Raw genomic sequence first — 22,817 nt, 5'->3', positions numbered from 1 at the left:
TCTCGCCCATGGAGCTGGAGGAGCGGCCGTCTTTCTCCAGGCCTGGACACACACACACACACATTCCTGAAGAGCTGTTCTGTGTCTCAGCTGCTGTATCACTGATACTCTTACACTCGCTGCAGGAATGTGTGTGTTTCTCTCAGCACACGTGTCACACACACTCACACACACACCCAGTTTGACGAGGAACTCTCTCTCCAGCTGAGTGACCTGAGCACAGGCCTCGTCCAGAGACGAGCACAGCTTCATCTTGGGCCGCAGCAGCTCCAGTGTGTCTGTGATCATGTACTCGATGTCGATGGGGAACGGCTGGTCTTTAGTCCACACGTCCAGACTCTTCTTCCACCAGACGTACCTCTGAAACACACACACACACACACACTGCGCTCAATATAGTCCGGGATAAATCAATACAAATACATGCATGGGAAGAAGTCTCTTCTGCTCATAACAGCACCAATAATAGTTCATATCTGAGCGCATATATCATATATGATTAAAGTGATACATGTGTCATACAGAAATAATGCATTTAATTAATGTGTTTAATTGCCATGATAATAATGCCACAATGCAGACCTCAAAATAGGCTTCTTTTTAATTATGCAAAGCTTATGCATAATCTTTTTTTATTCAAATTTTTGTAATGATTTTCTGGAGGCGTTATTATGCAGACATTGTTTTATAGGTGTGTGAATGTAAATGATGACCAAAAAAAATTAAGCAGTTAATGTATAGATAAAAAAAAAAAAAAAAAAAAAAAAAAAAAATCGGATTTATTTTTAAAAATTGTACAAAAACACATACATATTTAGACAATCTAGTATTTTATAATATAATTTATATTAAGAATTTTAAAATGTTTTTAAATTGATTTTAGTATGATGGAATTTAATTATCCCTGAAATTAGACTAGAATTTGGAGCTCAGAATGATGCCAACCTTGTTTATTTGATTGTATTGAAAGCCCGGGTTTTTCCACCAATCACAGGAGACGTGTCACACGCTCATCTGTCTGTGATTGGCTGCTCCTCACCTGGAAGTAAACGAGGAAGCAGTCGAGCTTCTTCTTGCTGGAGCCGCGGTCGAAGTACTGTCCGCAGGTGTCCAGCAGGGTGCAGACCAGGCGGATGCGGAACAGGTGCTCGGGGGGGTCCAGCGGGCTCGGAGAACCGTCTGTGTTCACGCCGAACGAGATGAAGGAGAAGAGCGTGCGGAAGATGACGGCAGACTCCACCATACGGTAGTTATACAGCTCGCCCAGAAACTTAGCGCTGCTGATCCGCCGCTGGTTAAACTTGGGCTGGTTCACCTGAGAACCACACACACACCAACAAACATCTCTGCATTATACTGCACATTCTGTTATTATGACTGCACTGGAGTAGAAGCAATGCAGTCAAGTGATGTAAACACACACACACCTCCATGCCGAGGCGGATGTCCTCCAGCAGGCCGTCCACCACATGAATGCCCACGTCCTCCTGATACGCCACCAGTCCAGCGAGCAGGTTGGCCACGCAGTGGATGCTGTTGTACTTGACGTTCCAGATGTTGATCATACAGCAGATCAGATAACTCTTCACATCAGGCTCGTGCCAGGACAGCTTCCTCATCTGCCTCAACACCTACACACACACACACACAGAAATAGAGAAAGAGACACACACACACACACACACACACACACGCACACAGAGATACACACACACACACACACAGAGCGACACACACACACACACACAGAGCGACACACACAGAGATACACACACACACACAGAGACACACACCGAGCGACACACAGAGATACACACAGAGCGACACACACACAGATACACACAGAGCGACACACACACATGTACAAAGACACACACACACGTACAGAGACACACAAACACAGAAATAGAGAGAAACACACACACACACAGAGCGACACACAGAGATACACACAGAGCGACACACACACACACAAAGCGACACACAGATCGACACACACAGAGATATACACAGAGATACACACAGAGTGACACACACACACACAGAGCGACACACACACACACACACACAGAGCGACACACACACACAGAGTGACACACACACACACAGAGCGACACACACACACACACACACACACAGAGCGACACACACAGAGATACACACACACACAGAGCGACACACAGAGCGACACACAGAGATACACACAGAGCGACACACACACACACACACACACACACAGAGCGACACACACACACACACACACACACAGAGCGACACACACAGAGATACACATATAAATCATAATTTAATACATAATGAACTAATTTAAATACATAGTATTTTTATATATTTTTCATATGGCTGTATAACTATGTATTCTGTAAAGCATGTACATAAGTGACAGCTTCTGTGATTATTAAGCTTGCTTTGTGTATATAACCCACTGACAATTTGAGAAAGTTTTATTTTGATTCACAATCTGAAGTTTTATCTTCACGCTGCGAACAGGACCGGTGACCACATACACACGCTTCGTATGATCACGGATGATGATAAATGCACGCGTGACGCACCTTCTCAGTGGTGACCTTGGACAGGTCTTTGTAGAGCAGTTTTCGGATGTACTCCTGCAGCGGCGGTCTCCTCCTGCGCACCGTCTTCTCCATCGGCGGAGGGTTGCAGTAGTAATACGCGTTCTCCACCATCGTCACGTAACGCACATCCAGATGCTGAGCCTGCTTCTTACGCATCATTTGCTCCTGCAAACACACACACACACACACACGCTTGCGGTTGGGGTTTACACAAGTATGAGTGTGTCTGTGTGTGTGTGAAGACGGACCAGTAAGACGCTCGTGTGCAGGTGAGACTCCGGTGAGCGGAAGAGAAAGCGTCCACACGTCTCCAGCAGTGTGCAGGCCATCTCGATGTGATGGTGAGAGAAATCAGACAGCAGCATCTGCACACACACACACACACACACACACACACAGTGTTAGAGATGCCGAAATATCATTATGCCCTCAATACAAAGATTCAACAGTAAATGCCATTATCCTCATCATCCCTAACCCTTTAACACATTTATTTTATGTATCAGTTAAATTAGTATTTATTTTTATAGATTTGCAGTTTTATAAAAAAAATCAACATTCTATACATCTTTATTTTTATTTCAGTTTTATTCCTAGTGAATTTGGCACTTTAACATATATTGTTTTTTATTCCTATTTCCTAGATATTTTTATTTGTATTTTTTCTGTGATCATTTTGATTTCAGTTAAAGTTTTATTAATTTTTATTAAAGTTTTTTTTAATGTCTATATAGTAAAAAAAACTATTTCAGTTTTAATTTGTTATTTTAGTACTTCAAGTAATACAGATTTTTTTCACCAGTTAGTTCCAATGCAATTTTTGTATCATTTAAATTATATTTGTATTAATATTTTTATTGTTATATTTTCTGTTGTCATTTTTATTTTAGTTATAGTTTTATTCATTTTTTGTTTTGTCATTTTTTATTATTTTTTTTTTTACGTCTATATTGTCTATACAGTTTTTATTTAGTTAAGTAGAAAATTAGAAATGTTCCCTGAACAACTTCATGAAATAAAGTAAACTATATTTTATATTATTTCAAGAAACAAATGTTTTTCTTATTTTTTTTAGTTGTAGTTATAGTTAACAATAAAACGCCTGGTTGCTTTGTTTAGTTTTCAGCAACATTCCCAATTTTGATTTAAAATTATTTATTTTTTTATTTAAGCTTTATTTCTATGGCCAAAAATTTGTATTTTTAGTTTTAGTTATCAATAACTACACTGTATTGAACACACACACACACACACACACACACACACACACACATACATATGTATAAATAATTGTATGGACTTCATAGTGAAGCACTACTGCGGTCCTCCCTAGTTAGTGCACACTGTGTAGGGGTCATCAGCTCACCTTGAGGCAGTGCAGTGTGTCCGTTTTGGAAAACATCTTGAACTTGGCCAGCTCCCCGATGAACCTCACCGTCTTATTCTTGGTCTCAATGTTGATTTGGTCCTTCTTTCTGATCTGTGGGAAACACACACACACACACACACACACACACACACACTCCTTCATGTGTAGTCCTAGTGTTTTCGGCACTTAACTTAACTTTAACTTTAACACACTCACGTGAAACCTGAAATCTCCTTTGAGCATGGAGCAGAGGTCTTCAGCCACGTCACACATACACGGGTGAAGCGTGGCCACCAGACGAGCGTAGAACGGCAGCAGATCCAGCCTGACACACACACACACACATCGATGCACAGCCACTCTTCAAATCTGAACGAGCACAGATGCTATGAATGCACACACACCTCTGTCTGGGCACCGTGAAAAGAGCTCGGACCAACTTCCTGCGGTTGGACTTGGTGTTCATGTTCATACAGAAGTCCATAGCAGCCTGAAAACACACAGGAACACGTTTGAACAGGAGAATAACAACACTAACACGAACACGGAGCTGTTTCGATGCTCAGTGTGTTAGAAGTCTTCACCTTGTCTATCAGGTCTCTGTTGATGCAGTTTGGGAGCTGCTGGATGAAGGCGTCCACGATGAGTTTGAGATGAGAGCCGGTGCTGGCCTCCTCGTCCTCCTGCTCTGTACACACACACACACACACACACACACACTTTGTCGGGCTGCTGGAAAGCTCCTGCACTTGCTCTTCACTGCCCTCTGCAGGTTGGGAGCAGTGTGTGTGACTCTGAAAGCATGCTCACCTTGCTCATCCAGTATCTTTTTGGCCAGTTCTTCACTCTCGGTCTCGTCGGCTGTGTCCAGATCCATCGGCTCATCGGTGATGTCCAGTGCTTCCAGCTCGATCTCCAGCTCCTCAGTGCTGTTTGCCTCTCGTCCCTCTGTCATCAACACAAACCAGTTCATAATCACACACTAAACTCAACTACAGACGTATAATGCTGAATCTGCATTCAGAGTAGTTTGGAGATTCTGAAGTTAAAGTTTTTTGCATTCTATTCGAGTGTGTAGATAGAACTTTTTAGTCTTTTTAAATAAATAAAAAAAAACTAAATGTACACAACATTAAAAAAAACGATATGTGAACAAATAAAAATGGCAAAAACACCCAAGAAAACAATAGCAAATTTTATTAACATTAAAATATAAACAGAAAATATAAAAATAAAAACATTCTAAATATTAATAAAAAAAGTATAATATAAAACTAATAAAAAATATAAAAAACTCAAACTTTAAAAAGTAAATTAAAATGGAAAACAAATTCTAAATATAAAAAATGAATTGTATAAAACTGATAAAAATGACAAAATCATAAATATTTTTGTCTAAAATTAAAATGGAAAAATAAAAACTAATTCAAAATATTAATGAAAACCGATAATAATAAAAAATTAATAAAGCTTTAGCTAAAATTAAAATGTAAAACTAATTCAAAATATTAATAAAAACTAATTGAATAAAAATGACAAAATCAAAGAAATTACTAAAACTGTCTAAAAATTGAAATGAAAAAATAAAAACGAACAAACAAAAAAATTAAAACGTGGAAAATGTGGGAATAAAAACAGATTTAAATTATTAATAAAAACTATTACACATATACAAATTATTTTAAAACGGCACTGCTAATAAAATTGCTAAAACTGAAATTAAATAAAAGCTAAATAGACAAAAAAGCTATAAAACTGATAAAGCAGAAAAACTGGAAACTACTAAAGAAGAAAATACAAAAAAATTTTTTTTATAATAAATAAAAATAAATAAAAGCTAATTTTAAATAATAATTATTAATAAACATTTTATACTAGCTTAAAGCTTATCAACACTTGAATACAGGTAGATTTCATAGAAATGTATAATTTTGAGCATAAAGGTGAGAAAATCACATTTTTATCAAAAACGACATCTGGATAACATTTATGCTTATGTGTCAAAGCATAAATCCAGTAAATCGCTTCTATAAACACCTCCAAAGCTTCTTGGATCAACATTTTAATCCGTAACATTACGTGGTTTTCATTTCTACGCTGTTTATGATCGCTTTATTTCTCATATGCATCTGTTTCTCCATCCTGTGTGTTTCTGTCCTCGTTCAGAAGATGTGTAACAGCGCCCCCCGGAGTATAACAGTGAAAACACAAAAAGCGTGAAAACGCGGGGAAAGAGTTAATGCTTCTACACTAGTTGAGCACCTTTGCTGGTCTGGCTGCTCTTCTCGTTGTCCTTGAAGAGGATCGCAGGGACAAACGCCTTCAGATCCACCATGTTCTCGTAGAAGTTACGAGCGTCCTCGTCCTCCCAGATCCCTCCTTCCAGATCATACTCTCCCGGTTTCCCCGGAGTGAAGATATCGATGCCCGGACCGTGCTCTGCCACACAGATCAACAACAAATCACACGCATGCCCAGACCAGATCTCACACAGGTGAAGCCGTGCCGACCGTCGCACCTTCCTGGATGGTCTTGTCCACAGGAAGTTCAGGCATGTTCTCGTCCAGCAGATCGGCCAGCGTTTGTGTGTTGGCCAGCAGCTTCTGATAGGACGTGGCGAACTCCTCGTACTGCTTGTGTCTGTCCTCGCTGAGCTCTCCTTTAGAGTGAAGGATACGCCTGCACAGAGACACAAAACAGTCGACCAAAAAACATCTGAATCTGCATCCAGTTGATGATTCAATGACTTCTCATTAAAGGAACAGTTCACACAAAAATATTACTTTTTTAACCCCTTTAAAATGACATCACTTCCTGGTGGTTTCAGTTTCATATTTACGGTAACATTACATTGCAGTATTTAAAATGTTATTTTTAAAACAGTAATTTCAGTAACAGCAGTTATGACAATTCTGAGCTTCATTACACAGTCTGTGATTTTATTTTAATCAGTATTTTATAAAATATATATTTTCATATTTCCTGTTTCGATTTTCAATTTAGTTCGGTTTTATATATATACATATATATACACACATATATATATATATTCTGTTGCATTTCCATTTGAAAGTTTTCGTCATTTTGTTGGGTGTTTTAGGCATTTTTATAGGTTTTATTAATATTTTGAAGTAGTTTAAGTATTTTTATTTTTTACCTATAGTTTAGACATATTTCTTTGTAGTTTTATTATATCTGATAATAATTGCAAACATAGAAAGTCGGGGGATGTGTTCGGAACACTGCACTGTATAATGTTTTTTAAAACTACTTCGCATTTTAAAATCAAAATTTGCATTGAAAAATACAATGCATGTGACAATATTTAAAATTGTGCATATGGCACAGAGTTAAAAAAAAATATTTAAAATGGATTAAAAAATTATTGTAAATAACATTTTATTTTTATTTTGCATTTTTAAACACAATTTTGCATTATAAATTAGTATATTGTATATGGCATTTTGTTTTAATATTTTGCACTTTTAATTCATATGATGCATATGACAGTTTTTATTGTTTTTTTAACTGCTATTTCATTTTTACTGTTTTCTTTTTTTTAATTGCACTGGAAAATTAAACTGTATGCAGCATACTTTATTATTATTATTATTATTATTTTACACATGGTTTTTTGTTTAAAAAATATTTTGCACTTTCATTTTAATTTTCAAAATTATAATAAAAAAAACATTGCAATCCATAAAACGTACAGTCTCTTAAAATATATATTTTTTTTTTCGAGCAATATTTTGCACGGAAAACTATTATACTGAATATAATTTTACTATTTGGCACCTGTGATAAAATTTTGCATTGAAAAACATTGCACTGTACACAGCATACTTTTTAATATTTTGCATCAAACTCTGCACTGAAAAATAGCATAATGTACACTGTTTATATAATATAGTTTAAGTATTACTTAATAGTTTTATAATTATTATATATATATTATTTTTTAAGTTTTACTCATTTTGTTTGACTGATTCTGTCATTTTATATAAGCTTTTAATATTTTGAAGCAGTTTTATTTTTCTATTTTCACTTCAATTAAAGTTTCCGTTTTTTTGTCATTTTTAAAATTTTTTTAACATGTCTACATTTTTATTTTATTTAAATTTTAGTTATTAATGTACATAAACTTAATAGTTTTTTTTATTATATACATATATATTAGACCGTCTCATATTATTTCTAACAGAGTTCATTGATTAAATGCATGACTTTGAAAATGCATTAAAATATTTTTATTAAAATCAAAGAAAGATGCCTGGTCTCTGACAGTAATTGAAGTATATCAGAAGTGAAATGTAAATGTAAATGCATATCTAGGAGCTGACCTGTTCTGTCTCTCGATGCTCTGCAGCTCTCGGTGGTCTTTCTTCAGGTGTTTGGTGAGCGAGGTGTAATATTCTCTCAGCAGGTTCTGGAACGGCTGCTGTTTCTCAGTATTTATGATCTGACTGGGAGGGAAGGTCGAGCCGAACTTCTCCACCGCGTTCTTGACCTTCCTCGGCTCCAGCCCGGCGATATCGTCTCCGCAGTGCTTGCAGAAGCTGATGATGACGGAGACGTGAGTGTGCGCGTCTCGGTCGGTGGCGATGATGTTCTTCAGCTGCTCGTAGATGAGCGACAGTCCTTCTTTATCCGTGAACAGCCCCACGATGGTGAGCTCGGCGATGAAGCGCAGGTCGGTCCGCAGCTTGCTCACGTTGGGCGCCTTCTCCTCCTTTCTGGCCTCGAAGTGTCTCTTCCAGGCGGCGAGGAGAAGCGGTGCGAAGTCGGCGTAGCGCTGGTGGAAGAGCGAGCAGAGGTGCACGGCGCAGCCCACGTCGGAGATCTTCAGCTTGGCCTCCACCATGGAGCTCACGGCTTCACCGATGTACTTGCTGAGGTTGAGCGAGTCGAAGTCCTGCGACAGCGAGCCGCGCTGCTGCTCCGTGAGCGTGCGGAGCTTCTTGACGAAGGCCGTGTTCTTCTTCAGGCTGGAGTCCAGGCGGCTGAAGAAAGCCTCCTCGGGACGCGTCTCCTGCACGCGCTGGTTCTTGGCTCGCAGCTCCTTCCTGCTGTGATGACGCTCCCACGCTTCCTGCTGCAGCTGCTCCGCCTCCTCCTTCTCCCTGATCACACACCAACAACAACCATCAGTGATACTTCAGCACCAATGAGGCGCTCTTATATTTCTATTCATAATATAAAGTAGTTTTTATTTTTCTGTGTTTTTGTCATTTTTGTCCGTTTCTGCTTTATTAATATGACTATCTTGTTGTTAATTTTTGTTAGTAATTTTCAATATTTTTTTTTTTTATGTTTTTTTATTTCATTACAGTTAATATATATTTTATTAAAAGTAATATATATTTTTTTTTATGGCTTTAGTTTTAGTTGTTAACTATAATAGCGCTGCAAAGCAAAACCACACATTTTGATTAAATAAGTTTTGTTTTTAGATTTTAAGTTTTATTTTCATTTTGTCATTTTTATCAATTTTTATTAACATGTCTATTTAATTTTAATATTTTCATATTTTAGTTTTTGTTATTCAGTACATCAAGGAAAATTAAATTAACTTTTTTGTTGTTTTTAAATGTTATTTTATTTCATTACAGTTAATATATATTTTATTTCAGGTAATAAAATGTTTTTTTTATGGCTTTAGTTTGTTAACTAAGCAAAACCACACATTTTGATTAAATAAAGTTTGTTTTTATATTTTGTTTAATTTTCGTTTTGTTAAAGTGTGTGTATTTTTTTTGTTTTTTGTCATATTTATCCGTTTTTGTTTTATTAATATGTCTTTTTAATTTTAATATTTTTCACATTTTAGTTTTTGTTATTCAGTACATCAAAGAAAATTAAATTAACATTTATTTAAGTTTTTAAATATTTTATTTCATTTCATTACAGATAATATATATTTTATTTCAAGTAATAAATATGTTTTTTAATGGCTTTAGTTTTAGTTAACTAAGCAAAACCACACATTTTGATAAAATAAGTTTTATTTTTATATTTTCTGTTTTATTTTCATTTTGTCAGGTTTTTTTTGTCATTTTTATCCATTTTTGTTTTATTAATATGTCTATTTTAGTTTTAATATTTTAGTGTTTGTTATTTAGTACATCAAGGAAAATGTAAAATTTTTTAACGTTTTTAAATATTTTATTTAATTATAGTTAATAAATATTTTATATATTTTTTTTATGGCTTTAGTTTAGCAAAACCACACATTTGAATGAAATTAGTTTTATTTTTATATTTTCAGTTTTATTTTAATTAAAGTGTTTGTGTTTTTTGTTTTTGTCATTTTTATTTTATCATTTGCCTATATAGCTGTAAAGAATCTAAAAAGACAAATGTAAAACTATGATATACATCAAAACATTTAGGAAAAAGTATAGAGAAAGTAGTGCTATATTGCCGAGCCTTCTCACTTGATCTGAGCAGCCTCTTCCTCTTTCTGTCGTTTAGCTTCCTCCTCCAGAAGCTTCTTCTCCTGCTCCTCCTGCTGTCTCTTCTCCTCCTCCTCTTTCTTCTTCTGCTCCTCCTCTGCCCTCTGCTTCTCCTCCTCTTTCTTCTTCCGCTCCTTCTCCTCCTTCTTCCTCTTGTCCTCCTCGGCCCGTCTCTTCTTCTCTTCGGCCGTCTTGGTGCTCATCTTGGTCTGGTCTTTGCTCTTGTCTCGGGGCGCAGCGGCCTGTCGCTCTGCGTCTCTGTCCTTGTTGCTGAAGGAGCCCGTCTCTCTCTCCTCCGTGTTGACGGACTTCTTTCGTTCAGCAGGCATACTGCTAGTGTTACAGCAAAACATGAAGAACAATAACAGTACACAAGAAACCGGATCTCATAATAATGGCAGACATAGAAAGTCAAGGGATGGCACACTGCAATTTATAATGTTTTTTATTGCTTTTTTTTTTTTTATAAAATTTCATACACGGCATCTAATTTTTTTTTACTGTTTTTGAAAAAAAAAAATTGCACTGAAATATTATATTATTATTTAGCACATTGCTGTCGGTTTAAATTTTTTTTTTTTTTTTTACTATCTCATCAAACATTTTTATATTTTGTTAAGCGCTTTTAATCAATATTTTGCATGCAAAACTATTATAATGAATACAATTTGATTATTTGGCACTTTTTACAATTTTTGCATATGGCATACTGTTTTAAAAAATGTTTTGCATTTTTTTAAATAATTGCATTGACAAAACATTATACTGTACAAAACATACTTTTCATATTCTGCACTGAAAAATAGTACCTTATACTGTATATGTGCGAGCATACTGTATATATACATACATAAATCTTTATAGCAGTCAAATTTTAATAGAATTTCGCATTGCATTGAACAATGTACCCTATACAGACTCCTGTTAAAAATACATTTTGAATTACATTTTTTTATACTGCATACAGTGTACATTTGTATATGTTTTGCACTTCTAATCTAATGTTGCATGGAAGGCTATTATTATTCCAATGCAGATATTATCCCAGTATGCTGTGGTTGCATACTGCACATGTGTTTATTTCACATGTTTATTTCATACACACAGGATTACTGACACGAGACACGCCCCCTCAAACACACCTGTCAATCAGCCGCCTCTGGTGTATGAGTAATTAAGGACTCAGTAACACTAGACTTTGCAGGAAGATGCGTTTTCAGGGAATACAGCTGATCGGATATACATGTGGGCCCAAATTCAGCCACATATCAACTTCCAAAAAAAAAAAAAAAAAACGAACGAAGAAGTAAATCAACCACATTAAACCAATCAGCAGCAGCTATGTTAATAAAAGTTGACTAAATAAACCAGATACATATTCCCTACGACGTAATATAATCTCACTATATAATATGCAGTTCATATACAACAGAAATTTGATCTTTTAATGAAGCGATTTCGTGTTTCAAATGAGTGTTTACGAATTAGCATTAGCCGTTAGCTGTTTGAGGCCGCTCGTATGAAATATCAACACATCTACGCCGCAAACAGACGGAAATGACAGCAACAAAGAGATTCTCGGTCAATCGTGTGAATACACTTGTGTTTTGAAATAAATCTCGGTCTTACCTCATGTGCTTGTGTTAATATTCATAAGTTTACTCCGTAAATGACGGCGCTTCATAGTTTTCAATATTAGGACCCTGAAGATGGCATCCATAGAGGTGCCTGATCAGAAATTATTGTTTTGACGACAGTTTAAAAAAAAAAAAGAATACATTTCAAATGATAAAATAAATACATATAACATGTACACATACCCTAAATTAAATGCATATCAGAATTCCAATGTTTAGCTTAAATCCATTTAATTAATTCGGCTTGCATGCAAGTTCATGTTATATGTTCATGTTCATCATCTGATATGAAAACCGAAATATTTTAATAGTGACATTATGCTCGAATATATATATATATATATATATATATATATATATATAAAGTTTCCAATAACTATTTTAATGCAGTAAAACTGATCTGTAACTGTAATGATATCCGTATCCTGTGGATGGCGCTGTTGAAACATGACAAACGCTTTGATGATTCCTGAGCCTGGATGCACTGGGTTTTGATCATTTGTTCATCATCATCATCATCATCACTGTCTCTTAAATGTGTCTTAACACTTTTACTAAGGCGGCAGAAGCTGAAATATAGCCTAAAGTGTTCAATAAAACACAGGTGAAATGAAAACTCCAGTGCTTTATTGTCTCATGTAAGGCTCGTTTAATAACTTTAATATCAGTCACATTCTCAGCATGTCTTTCTCCTGAACACAGATCTCAGCCGAGCAGGTTTAGATGTGCCACTGGGAATATTTCCAGGAGAAACACGGTCAAGGACGTGATAATGATTATATTAGGAGATGCATTATCTCAGGGGAATGACACCGGAGCTCATTCTGTATATAATGTGCCATCACCTGCACCAACAACACGTTTATGCAAAGACTGATCGGTCATTGTGAAGGTGAACTCATGCAAACATATTCATCTGACCGCAGTGTGATGAGAGAAGTCCAGTACGGTCAGTGCTTCTGCTTCAGGAACCTGGTTTTACATTTCCAGATAAAGCTTGTGTTCACAGCCATTTCATAGAAGAACCAGTTTTGGTTCCCTAAAGAATCTTTTAGTGATCAGTTCTCAAAAAAAGCACCATTTAAACAATGTAAAGAACATTTTACACTGTAAAAAATTTTTTTTTTCATATATATATATATATATATATATATATATATATTACATATATATTACATATATATATATATATATATATATATTATATTATATATATATATATATATATATATATATATTCATTATTTTATCATGTTCAAATATTTTATTTATGTAATATATATATATATATATATATATATATATATATATATATATATATATATATATAATATCCCTGTCCTGTCATGCATGCACATTAAATATCTTCACACAAACTCTTGAATATGAATATTAATAAAGAACATTTATTTTCAATTACAGTATAGGATCCTAATTGAAATTCGGCCGATGCTGCTCAAATTCATGGTCATTAGTTGTTCTTGGTCAAGATAAACCGGATGCATGACTCTTATATACTTATTTTAATAAATCTCTTTTGCATTAAATAATAAAGATATATAAAGCAGGTCAAGTTAAATATTATTGTACAAGTACATTTATTAGTTTCTTGTTTTATTTAGGCCTTAATAATAGGAATGAAATTATACAGTGCCTCACGTTTTATTAAAATAAAGGAAATAATTTATAAAACATGCAACGATTTCTTAATCAGTGTAAAGGACAGATGATGAATAACAAAGTAGTAAGTGACAAAAATGCATGCTGTTTTATTAAACGAATTAAAAAATATAGATAAGAAATTTATTTGTGACAAATAAAGGCCTACTATGTGAGAATAATGACTTCCACTTTTAATGCTCCGAAGTAAACCACCATTTCTTTAGGATAACATAACACATAATTCAAATAATTTAAATAATACTGCACACCTATTAAATGTGTCAAATCTAAAATATGGTGTAACTTCATCCGTACTAAACTTTCATCCGTGGATCTTCAATATTATAACTACAGTGTTTGTCTTTCTTCTTCCCAATCTGTTTGTGAAAATGTGTCTCAGAGGACGTTAATTCTCTGCAGGCCGCAGGTCTCCTCTGATGGCGGTATAGAGTCGTAGGAGTGTGTTGGCCCACAGCTCCCTCTGGTGGCCGGGGCTGGTGTGTGGCAGCTGTTGGGCGGTGTACACCATGGTGAGGACAGTGCGCTCGAAGTCGTCCATCCGGAGCGAGCCCCGCCGCAGCTCCAGCTGAGCACTGAGCCGCTGGATCTCAGAGAGGCTTCTGGGAAGCACGTCCTCACACAGGACCTCCAGAACCTCCAGCTTCCTCATGGACGCCAGCTCCTGATCGGAGATGTGGAGCGTCCCGTTCACCGCGTCCATGTACCCTCCTGACCACAACACCTGTGCAACAAACAAGACATTCACCTAAGATTCACCTCAGCTCTTTAGAGAAACATCAGTCATATTTTTATACCGTATTTTTCGGAATATAAGTCGCACTGGAATATAAGTTGCATTCATTTAGAATCAAGAACCAAGAGGTCACATTACCGTCTCCAGCCGCGAGAGGGCGCTCTATGTCTTCAGTGTAAACTACAGGAGAACTGAGCAGCATAGAGCGCCCTCTGGCGGCTGTAGACGGTAATGTTTTCTCTTGGTTCATGTCAAATTAATTTTGATAAATAAGTCGCACCTGACTATAAGTCGCAGAACCAGCAAAACTATGAAAAAAAGTCGGACTTAGAGTCCGGAAAATAGGGTAATTATATTTTTATTATTAATATCATTTTTTGCATCCATGTTCATTTTAGTTAAGCTTTTAGCATTTAAAAAATATATTTGTGTGTCTGTAAATCTTTTTTTTTTTTTTTTTTTTTAGTTATTTTACTACATCAGTTAAACCAAATGGAAATCAGGAATTTTCCATTGGAAACTAGCTTTTGTTTTGATTTACTTAACTATAACCAGCTGAAATCAAACATTTTCTAATATTTTATTTTATTAAGTTAACGTTTATTTTATTTTGAAGTAACACTTTTTTATGGTTAACCGTAATAACCCTGATCTCTAGCAGAAGCATGTGAGACAATGTACAAAGTCTGACAGAAACATTCAGTTTCTCTCTGGAATCAGATCATTCTACAGAAGTTGGTGTGTTATAAATGCTGTTTAATGTGTGTAAGACTCGTTTGATCTCATCTGTGTCTCTGAGAGGGTTTGTTCAGCGTGGGCCGCACCTCGTACAGAAGCCTGGCGTCCTCCGCTGATTTCTGAAACGTGGGGTTGAGCAACGCTGGCGTCCCTCGCTTCACTCTGGAGGCTGATGGGAACAGAGCTGGGAGACAGAGAGGATCATGGGTAATGTGTTACGTGACTGATCACACACATCAAATCCAGCTCTTTCGGTCAACTGGTTTCAATTCTCTTCAGTGATTCACTTCAGCAGAGCACAATTAGATTCTCAGACTAAAGCGAACGGTGATGTTTGAGATCGACAGTTTAATGTAAAACAGCCAGAACTTTACCGTGAAAAATACAGTAAAATAAAGCTTTAAAAAATTGTTTTTTAAAACTTTATGATATACTGACACTAAAATAAAGCAATAAACATTAGCATGAAATGTAATATAAAATGTATATTAAGAACTAAGAAGAAATATGGTCACTGCAAGCATCAAATGTGATTCTGCTAATGTTATTTTAACTTTAAATGATGACTTATTCTTTCCCAGCTAACAAAAATCTGTTCTAAGAACTTTTTGTTAAAAATAAGTTTTTCACTGAATGTTCCGTGAAAGTTTTCTCTTGTTTATGCGAAGGCAACATTCCATTGAAACATTGTTGCGAACATTTTTGGAACGTTGCGTTTGAACGTTCTGTGAATGTATCGTTCAGCTAAAACGTTTCAGGAAAACGTTCCGTGAACAATGTATAGATGATGATGTTGTGCTAATGTTTTGAGAACATTGTAGATTAATTTCAGTGTTTGGCAGAAAATGACAGTTTTAATGTAAAAAAAAAAAGATGCAATTAAAAAAAAAATAATAATAATAATTTTGAGTCTATATTGTTTTCTTGCAATTCCGAGATTATATCTCACAACTCTGGTAAAGAAAAATCAACTCGTCTATAAGATTTCGATTTAACTGAATCGTTTACAGATATTGTGCGGCACAACTGTGTTCAAGTCATCACGTTTGTTTTCTTTGCGCACAAAAAGTATTCTCGTAGCTCCACAACATCACGCTCGCATTGACTTCTTTAACGATGTCCTTAAGAAGTTTCTGGACCTCGAATGTTTCAGTTGTGTCACTGTTTCTGTTTCAGGGTCAGAGAGCTCTCGGATTTCATCACAAATATCTTCATTTGTGTTGTGAAGATAGCTCTTTTTGGGTGAACTACTCTTTTAAAAACCCAGAAAACTTTTTAGAATTGTAATCTAATAAAGAAATAATAAAAAAAGGGTTGTTGAGAGGCATAAAGTGAATCTGAAAGGCCTTAAAGAGCCAATTAAGTATTTTAGTTGAATGTTTCTGCATTGATTTCACAGTAAAACACACTCACAGTCCGAATCATTAGCACTTTGTTTTAATTAAAGAACATTTTTTACATCTTTGTAAGAGTCTGTAGTTATAAAAAAACAGTGAAACCTCCCAAAAATACACTTGACTTTTTTTTTCTTGGCAACTATCTAAAATAAAAATAACATTTAAGCCAAAGTTGTTCTTTTCTAAGTGCTTTGAGTGTTATTTAACCATAATAACTCTGGTTTGGAAGCCTGTATAAAACAATTACATTACAATTACTTTGTTTCTTACAATATTCTCAGAACTAGTTTAAATCTCACTATTTTAATTTAACATAAAAAGTTAAATGCTGTTTTTTTAAAATCCCACAAGTCTCACACTTTTTCCGTGCAATTGTGAGTTTATATCTAACAAGTCAAATTTTTGAGATGTGCAAAAAAAGTCAGAATTGTGAGATTAAGAAGTGGAATTGTCTTCCAAAGTCTGGAGAACACATATTCAGTTCTAATGAAATATGAGCTCGTGACGAATACAGATGTTTCTCAACTCTGTTGGCACAGGCTATATGTATCCACAAAACTAATTTGAAGCGTTTAAGCAGAAGTGTGTAGATCTCTAAGTGTGTGATGAGATGTAACGTGGTGTAAGTGTCTCCTGCTGTACCTTTCCTCCAGTGCAGAGACGCAGTGATGGACATCTGACACATCAGCGCAGACACAGACACAATCCAGAGAGCTGTCATCCTGTTTCTCCTCTTCAGTCCGGCCGAGGGACTCCGCTGTCAACAAACAGAAGCTCACAGACCACAGAGAGAGAGAGAGAGAGAGAGAGAGAGAGAGAGACAAGGGGAGAGAGAGAGAGTATGGCCCCATTAGTCTCGTGTTTCCCTCTTCCTTTAACATAATACCTGTTTCTCCTCCCTCTATGACGGGCTGGAATGTGTGTGTGTGTGTGTGTGTGTGTTTCATCTGGAGATCATCAAAAGACAATCTGCCTGTTTTTCTCACCAAATTCATCAGAACCAGCTTTCTGTGGTATCCAGATCAGCCATGTTATATATGGGGTGTTAACAGGAAATAAAATAAAACATATAAAAATAGATTTTTTTTTTAGTATAACCCAGGCCTATATTAACTTATTTTATTCCTGTTTGTTGCCAAGACCACATTTTTCATTTTTGTTCTGTTTAACTTTAAATAACTAAAACTGAAATAAATAAATTAATAAATAAAACAAAAAAATAAATTACAATTTTAAATTTAAATGTAAAATTAATAAATAAGATTTTAATTTGATCAGAAATACCAGTTACTAGTCGCTTGCTAAACATGCTAGAAACATGCTTGTAACATGCCAATCGTGCTAGAAACATGCTAGCAACTTGCTAGTAACTAGCTAATTATGTTAACGACATGCTAGTAACATCCTAATCATGCTAGAAACATGCTAGTCATTTTATAATCATGCTAGCGACATACTAGTTACTTGCTAATCATGCTAGAAACATGCTAGCAACATGCGAAAATTCAGGCTTTTACAACATCGTTAAAATTTCAGGCTAACCTTTCTCAGGCCAACCTAAAGTTTATCAACCTAAAGTATATATATATATATATATATATATATATATATATATATATATATATATATATATATAAGGCAAATTTAAAATATTACTAAATAATAATAATAGTATTAAGCCTAATAGTATATCTGGGATTATAAACCCCAGCTATTATAAACCCAAAGTATTAAAGCTATTCTTTAATCCATGTAAAATAACAATAATAGTAATAATAACTCTACTCCAAAGATAATTAGTAGATAATGAAGTTTAATTTACGCATAATTTTTCCCTTTGAGGTTGCCTCAAATGAAAAGTTTTTTATTTGTCACCAGGATTTATCCACACACACACTGCTTCACATAAATCATCTAGAGGGGATGCAATGTTTTTAGGATATTTAACATCAGCGTCCAGTGCTGCGTGAAAACAGTCTCAGTGTTCAGGAATTCAGAGACTGTTGTTCCAGCAAACGCTGTTTTCACTGGCGACGGACTGCAGGAGAATCTGAGGTTCAGACAGAGTCCAGCAACAGATGCATCTCAAACTTCACCACATGTTCACACGCTGCATCTCGGGGACACTTAGAGACGTGTAACTGTTTGTAAATAAAGGTGCAGAAACATCATTTACAATCAAAACAAAAGCAAGTTTGATGTAGATGTAGAGCTGAAGATGAAGAAAAGCAGTATTGTGTTTGTTAGTGGATGATGTTGCTGTTTAAAGCTATTCTTTACACCTGTGTGAAGCCACTAAACATCACCGTTGGCCTTCCAAAGACTTAAAAAAAAAATCTAAATAAACTTTTTCAGCTTAGAACCTTTTTGTGCAATGGAAAGTTTCAATGGATGTATTTCATTAGAAAATGAAAATGTGCTGAAATGCTCTTACTCTCAGTCTCATCCCAGAGTCGTTTCTTCGTCAGATTTGTAGAAATGCAGCATTGCATCAGTATCTCAGCAATGGATGCTCTACAGTGGATGGGTGCCGTCAGAATGAGAGTCCAACCATTACACATGAGTCCACAGGAAAATATGAGCACTCTTTATTATCCATCTAAGATGGCTCAATTAATTAATTTCAATAAATGTCAATGTTTCTAGAATTCATCAATCATGAAACAAATTGAATTTCAGCTCTAAAAAAATTGCTCTTCGGGAGACAACTGTCTTTAATATTCAGCTCAACTATCGATTCAGTTTATTGCAGGAAGTGTCAATTATGCGAAACTAATAAATTATGAAAGAAATTTAATTTACCGGCTCTTCAGAGGACAATAGAGTCCTTATCCAGATTCAATTCTCCCCAACAACAGTGTCAATGTTTAGAAGCGAATTTAATTTCAGTTCTAAAGCATCTTTTGAGCTCAATTCAGTTCAATGTTGATTCAGTTTGGATCAATAATACCAATGTTGCGAAATTGATCAATTATGAAAATTTCACTTTTAAAATCAGATCTACAGAAGAGAGCTGTGTTGTTATTCAGATCAGTTCAGTTTTAATGTTGATTCAGTTCAGTTCAATAACTCTCAAACTTATTAGAATCTTAATAGAAGACAATAGAGTCATTATTCAGCTCAGTTTAGTTCAAAACAGTTGAATAAGAGTGTCAATGGTATAAAGTTCAATCATTGAGATCAACTCAATTTCAGCTGTAAACCAGCTCTATAGAAACTAACAGAGTCGTTAATTCAGTTCTGTTGATTCAGTTCAGTTCAATAACTCTCAAGGCTATAAACAAATTAAGTGCTGCAACAAATAAGTCAACTGTTTTCACACAACAGATCATCTGATGAGACATCTTTGACTTTGTGATCTTGGTCAATCCGAGCACAGTTATGGAGGTTAGGGTTAGGGTTTAGATCTCTTCCGAAACTCGAGAGGAGACACACGAGATCTCGGGAGAATCGTCTGATCTCAGTTGAATCCACGAGCACCTGATGTGTGTTTTTGAGACCCATTGGTGTCGCTACAGGAGCGTGTTTCTGTCTATTAATGCGGGACTCTCTTCTTCAGAGAATACTTTAAGTTGTTATTTGGGTTTGAATCCAGGTGGGCGCTCTTCTGAGCCTCTTGAAGTAATTGCTGCCGTGAACCTCAGATATGTAAATGTCCTGCGATTGTTGGCTTTGTGTCTCTGAATAGCTGTAATTGCTGCTCCGTGATGTTGTGTATAAAAGCACCGGTTTATCTGCTTTTAAACCCAGTAAAAGAGCGCGATGGAGAACCACGTCTAAGACACCAGCCCTGCATACGGTAAATCACCTGTCTGTCAAATACAATCTGATCCACAGACACGGCTTTTCAAAGCAGGTTCTCTTAAAGTTCTGTTTTTTTCAGTAACATTAATAGAATATTTGTTCAGAGTTTTCTGGTCTTTAATAATGTTCTCAAAACATTATTTACACATCATTCATGGATATTTTTAAACATTTTAGTTGGACGTTCATACAGACAGTGTTTACTTTACTGTACACTTTATAATGCATTCGCTTTATTTATTTGTTTTATTACTTTCTGAAAACAATGAAAGTAATGAACTGGAATCCAAGCATGAAGAAGTAAACTTAAAATTTGCTCAAAAATGTGACATGTGTACAACTTCAGGTTATTTAAAAAGTATATGAAGTAATGATCACTTTAAGTACACAGCTAAAAAATATTCATAAAATATATTTTAGTGAAGTGCACATAAATATAATAAAAAATTATTTAGTAAAATATATTTTTAGAAAATGTACGAAATTAGAATTGTTTTAAAATGTGTTAAAAGTTGTATTGTAAAATAGGCATGATGCTAATATACTTTAGATATATTTAAAGATTTGCAGTGTGCTATTAAAACAGGGAATATATTACAAATATAATAAAGTATAGTTGTTTTTTTTTCACTTGGATAACGTTTTTTTAAATGTAACAATGTTAAATGTTACAACTTGTTTCAAAATGTTCAGAACTTCCAAAAGTAACATTCTCGTGACGTTTGCAAAATTATAATTTACATTTTTTACTTAATATTCACAAAAAAACCCAAGAAATTACATTTTTAAAACATTTTAAAAACTGGACGTTCTAAAATAATGTTATTATATATTTATATATATATAAAACATTAGATAAACATCAAAGTCAAATGTTTCATGAAAAAAAGAAAAAACATTCCAAGATTGATGAACTTTTTAAGAGCGTTATTAAAGACCAGATAACTGTGAACAAACTTACTATTAACATTACTGGAAGAACTTTTGTTCATTATTTTAGAGGACTTTGTTTTATAGTCTCTAAATTCATTTTTATGGCATATGTCTTGTACTTTATTTTATTCCTTGTTTGCTTAGTTTGTTCTTTTTACTACCATTATTGCCACCTTATTATGTTTCCGTTTTGTTTTCTGCTTTTTAAAAATTGAAAGAGTATGTCCCAATAGCATCCTATATCCTCTAAACTATGTGCACAGTGAAGCTTAAGGATGTGAACTGGGACACCGAGTGAAAAACAGAAGCTTCTAAATAGTGTTTCTCAGTGGAAGAGTCAACATCAACACACACACACACACACACACTCGTCCAGCACCAGCGAGGGCCCAGATGAGATAAATAAACACAAACTCGAGAATGCGAGGAGAGATTCTGGATCACCTGGGGTCACAGATACGTGATGATGATGATGATGATGATGCTGATGCTGGTGAAGGCTGGACTGCTGTTCTGTTCTCTGGGTTTCTCCCACAGTCTCTGAATAACGGCTCAGGGACCGAATGGCCATGAATCACAGCAATGAAACTCTGAGACAGAACAAAGAGAGAGTGTGCAGGGAAAACAGAGCTCTCCGGAGATAAAAGTGCAGTAATCAGATGAAAAATCGTATCAAATTAAATAATTCAGTGCACTATAAAACACACTGTAATGTTCAGCACTCAAACCGTCCTCTCCGGGACAAAAATGCATTTATTGAAACTAGACTGAGAGCTGCTAAGTTGAAGAATTGAAAGGTTTGTAACATCAACTAGACTGATCATGTAAAAAATCTGGCCTTTAATAACGTTCTGATAATATTAGAACAAAAACATTATTTTCATGTCATTATCATTCATGGAATGTTTTTCCCTGAAACATTTTAGTTAGATGTTCATCAAGTGTTTTTTAAATGTTACTTTTGTTTCGGAACGTTCGGAGAACATGACATTCTGTTAAATGATCAAATGGAATGTTCCTTTATCATTCGAAAAAAATGGGACATTTTGAATGTTCCGAGAAGTAACATTTAAATATAACGGCTGTGTCAGCAAAAGGGTCTTAAACTTTATATTTGTTAAGTGAGAAAGAGGATATTTACAGTATTTTTTTCCATACTTTGGAAGTCTTTGGCTACCAGCAGCTGTTTGGTCACTAACTTCCTTTAAAATATCTTCTCATCCAATCATTTTAAACTATAGCAACTATTAAATGTTGAGTTAGCTAACGGCTTCATCTTGCATTGTGTTAGTTTAACAAAACTACCTGCTTAAGTCAATTAGATATTCATATAGGCAACTTGTGGACTGGTTTTGACCTTTCCAATATGGCCGCTAACAGTGCATCTACCTATACATACATGACTCTGGAGCAAAGTCTTCTGAAAATCTTCTGAAATCTGAATGAATACGCTTTCCATTGATGTATGGTTTAT

At 35.2% G+C, this 22,817-nt stretch overlaps 2 protein-coding genes across 7 annotated transcripts in view; both read right to left on the bottom strand.

Annotated features, from left to right (window-relative positions):
- Positions 1-12,149, bottom strand: part of LOC127979463 (regulator of nonsense transcripts 2) — a 19,029-nt gene extending 6,880 nt beyond the window's left edge. For 3 of the 6 annotated variants that reach the window (XR_008158798.1, XR_008158797.1, XM_052584943.1), the window contains exons 1-16: positions 12,048-12,135; positions 10,401-10,751; positions 8,307-9,086; positions 6,482-6,642; positions 6,226-6,402; positions 4,774-4,911; positions 4,548-4,651; positions 4,368-4,453; positions 4,180-4,288; positions 3,961-4,074; positions 2,843-2,959; positions 2,574-2,759; positions 1,428-1,631; positions 1,040-1,315; positions 177-360; positions 1-42 (exon numbers count right to left, since the gene is read on the bottom strand). The exon at positions 1-42 is cut by the window's left edge and continues 104 nt beyond it. Coding sequence is in view for 4 of the 6 variants with exons in the window: in XM_052584943.1 (XP_052440903.1) it covers positions 1-42; positions 177-360; positions 1,040-1,315; positions 1,428-1,631; positions 2,574-2,759; positions 2,843-2,959; positions 3,961-4,074; positions 4,180-4,288; positions 4,368-4,453; positions 4,548-4,651; positions 4,774-4,911; positions 6,226-6,402; positions 6,482-6,642; positions 8,307-9,086; positions 10,401-10,751; positions 12,048-12,052 (3,034 nt within the window). In the remaining 2 variants the exon portion in view is untranslated. Of the gene's footprint in view, positions 43-176; positions 361-1,039; positions 1,316-1,427; positions 1,632-2,573; positions 2,760-2,842; positions 2,960-3,960; positions 4,075-4,179; positions 4,289-4,367; positions 4,454-4,547; positions 4,652-4,773; positions 4,912-6,225; positions 6,403-6,481; positions 6,643-8,306; positions 9,087-10,400; positions 10,752-11,560; positions 11,668-12,047 lie in introns of those variants that run through there. The other 3 variants (XM_052584960.1, XM_052584978.1, XM_052584970.1) reach the window with 3 other exon arrangements.
- A 1,651-nt stretch (positions 12,150-13,800) lies between these two features.
- On the bottom strand, positions 13,801-17,706 carry LOC127970475 (protein FAM180A-like). The gene is made up of 3 exons (XM_052573073.1): positions 17,249-17,706; positions 15,296-15,393; positions 13,801-14,459 (listed from the first exon to the last, which is right to left on the bottom strand). Exons 1-3 carry the CDS (start codon positions 17,325-17,327, stop codon positions 14,124-14,126), a joined length of 513 nt encoding a protein of 170 aa, XP_052429033.1. The 5' UTR covers positions 17,328-17,706; the 3' UTR covers positions 13,801-14,123.
- Positions 17,707-22,817: the final 5,111 nt, after the last annotated feature.

This window comes from Carassius gibelio, chromosome A4 (genome assembly GCF_023724105.1).
Source record: "Carassius gibelio isolate Cgi1373 ecotype wild population from Czech Republic chromosome A4, carGib1.2-hapl.c, whole genome shotgun sequence".
NCBI classification, from domain to species: Eukaryota; Metazoa; Chordata; class Actinopteri; order Cypriniformes; family Cyprinidae; genus Carassius; species Carassius gibelio.
This window is presented reverse-complemented; position numbering and strand designations above follow the sequence as displayed.

Coding starts and splice junctions, on each gene's coding strand:
- LOC127970475 (XM_052573073.1), bottom strand. CDS start 17,327: ATGACAGCTCTCTGGATTGTGTCTGTGTCTGCGCTGATGTGTCAGATG. Junction 15,394..17,248: donor GTCTCTGCACTGGAGGAAAG/GTACAGCAGGAG, acceptor TCTGTCTCCCAG/CTCTGTTCCCATCAGCCTCC. Junction 14,460..15,295: donor ACGCCAGGCTTCTGTACGAG/GTGCGGCCCACG, acceptor TTTGTTGCACAG/GTGTTGTGGTCAGGAGGGTA.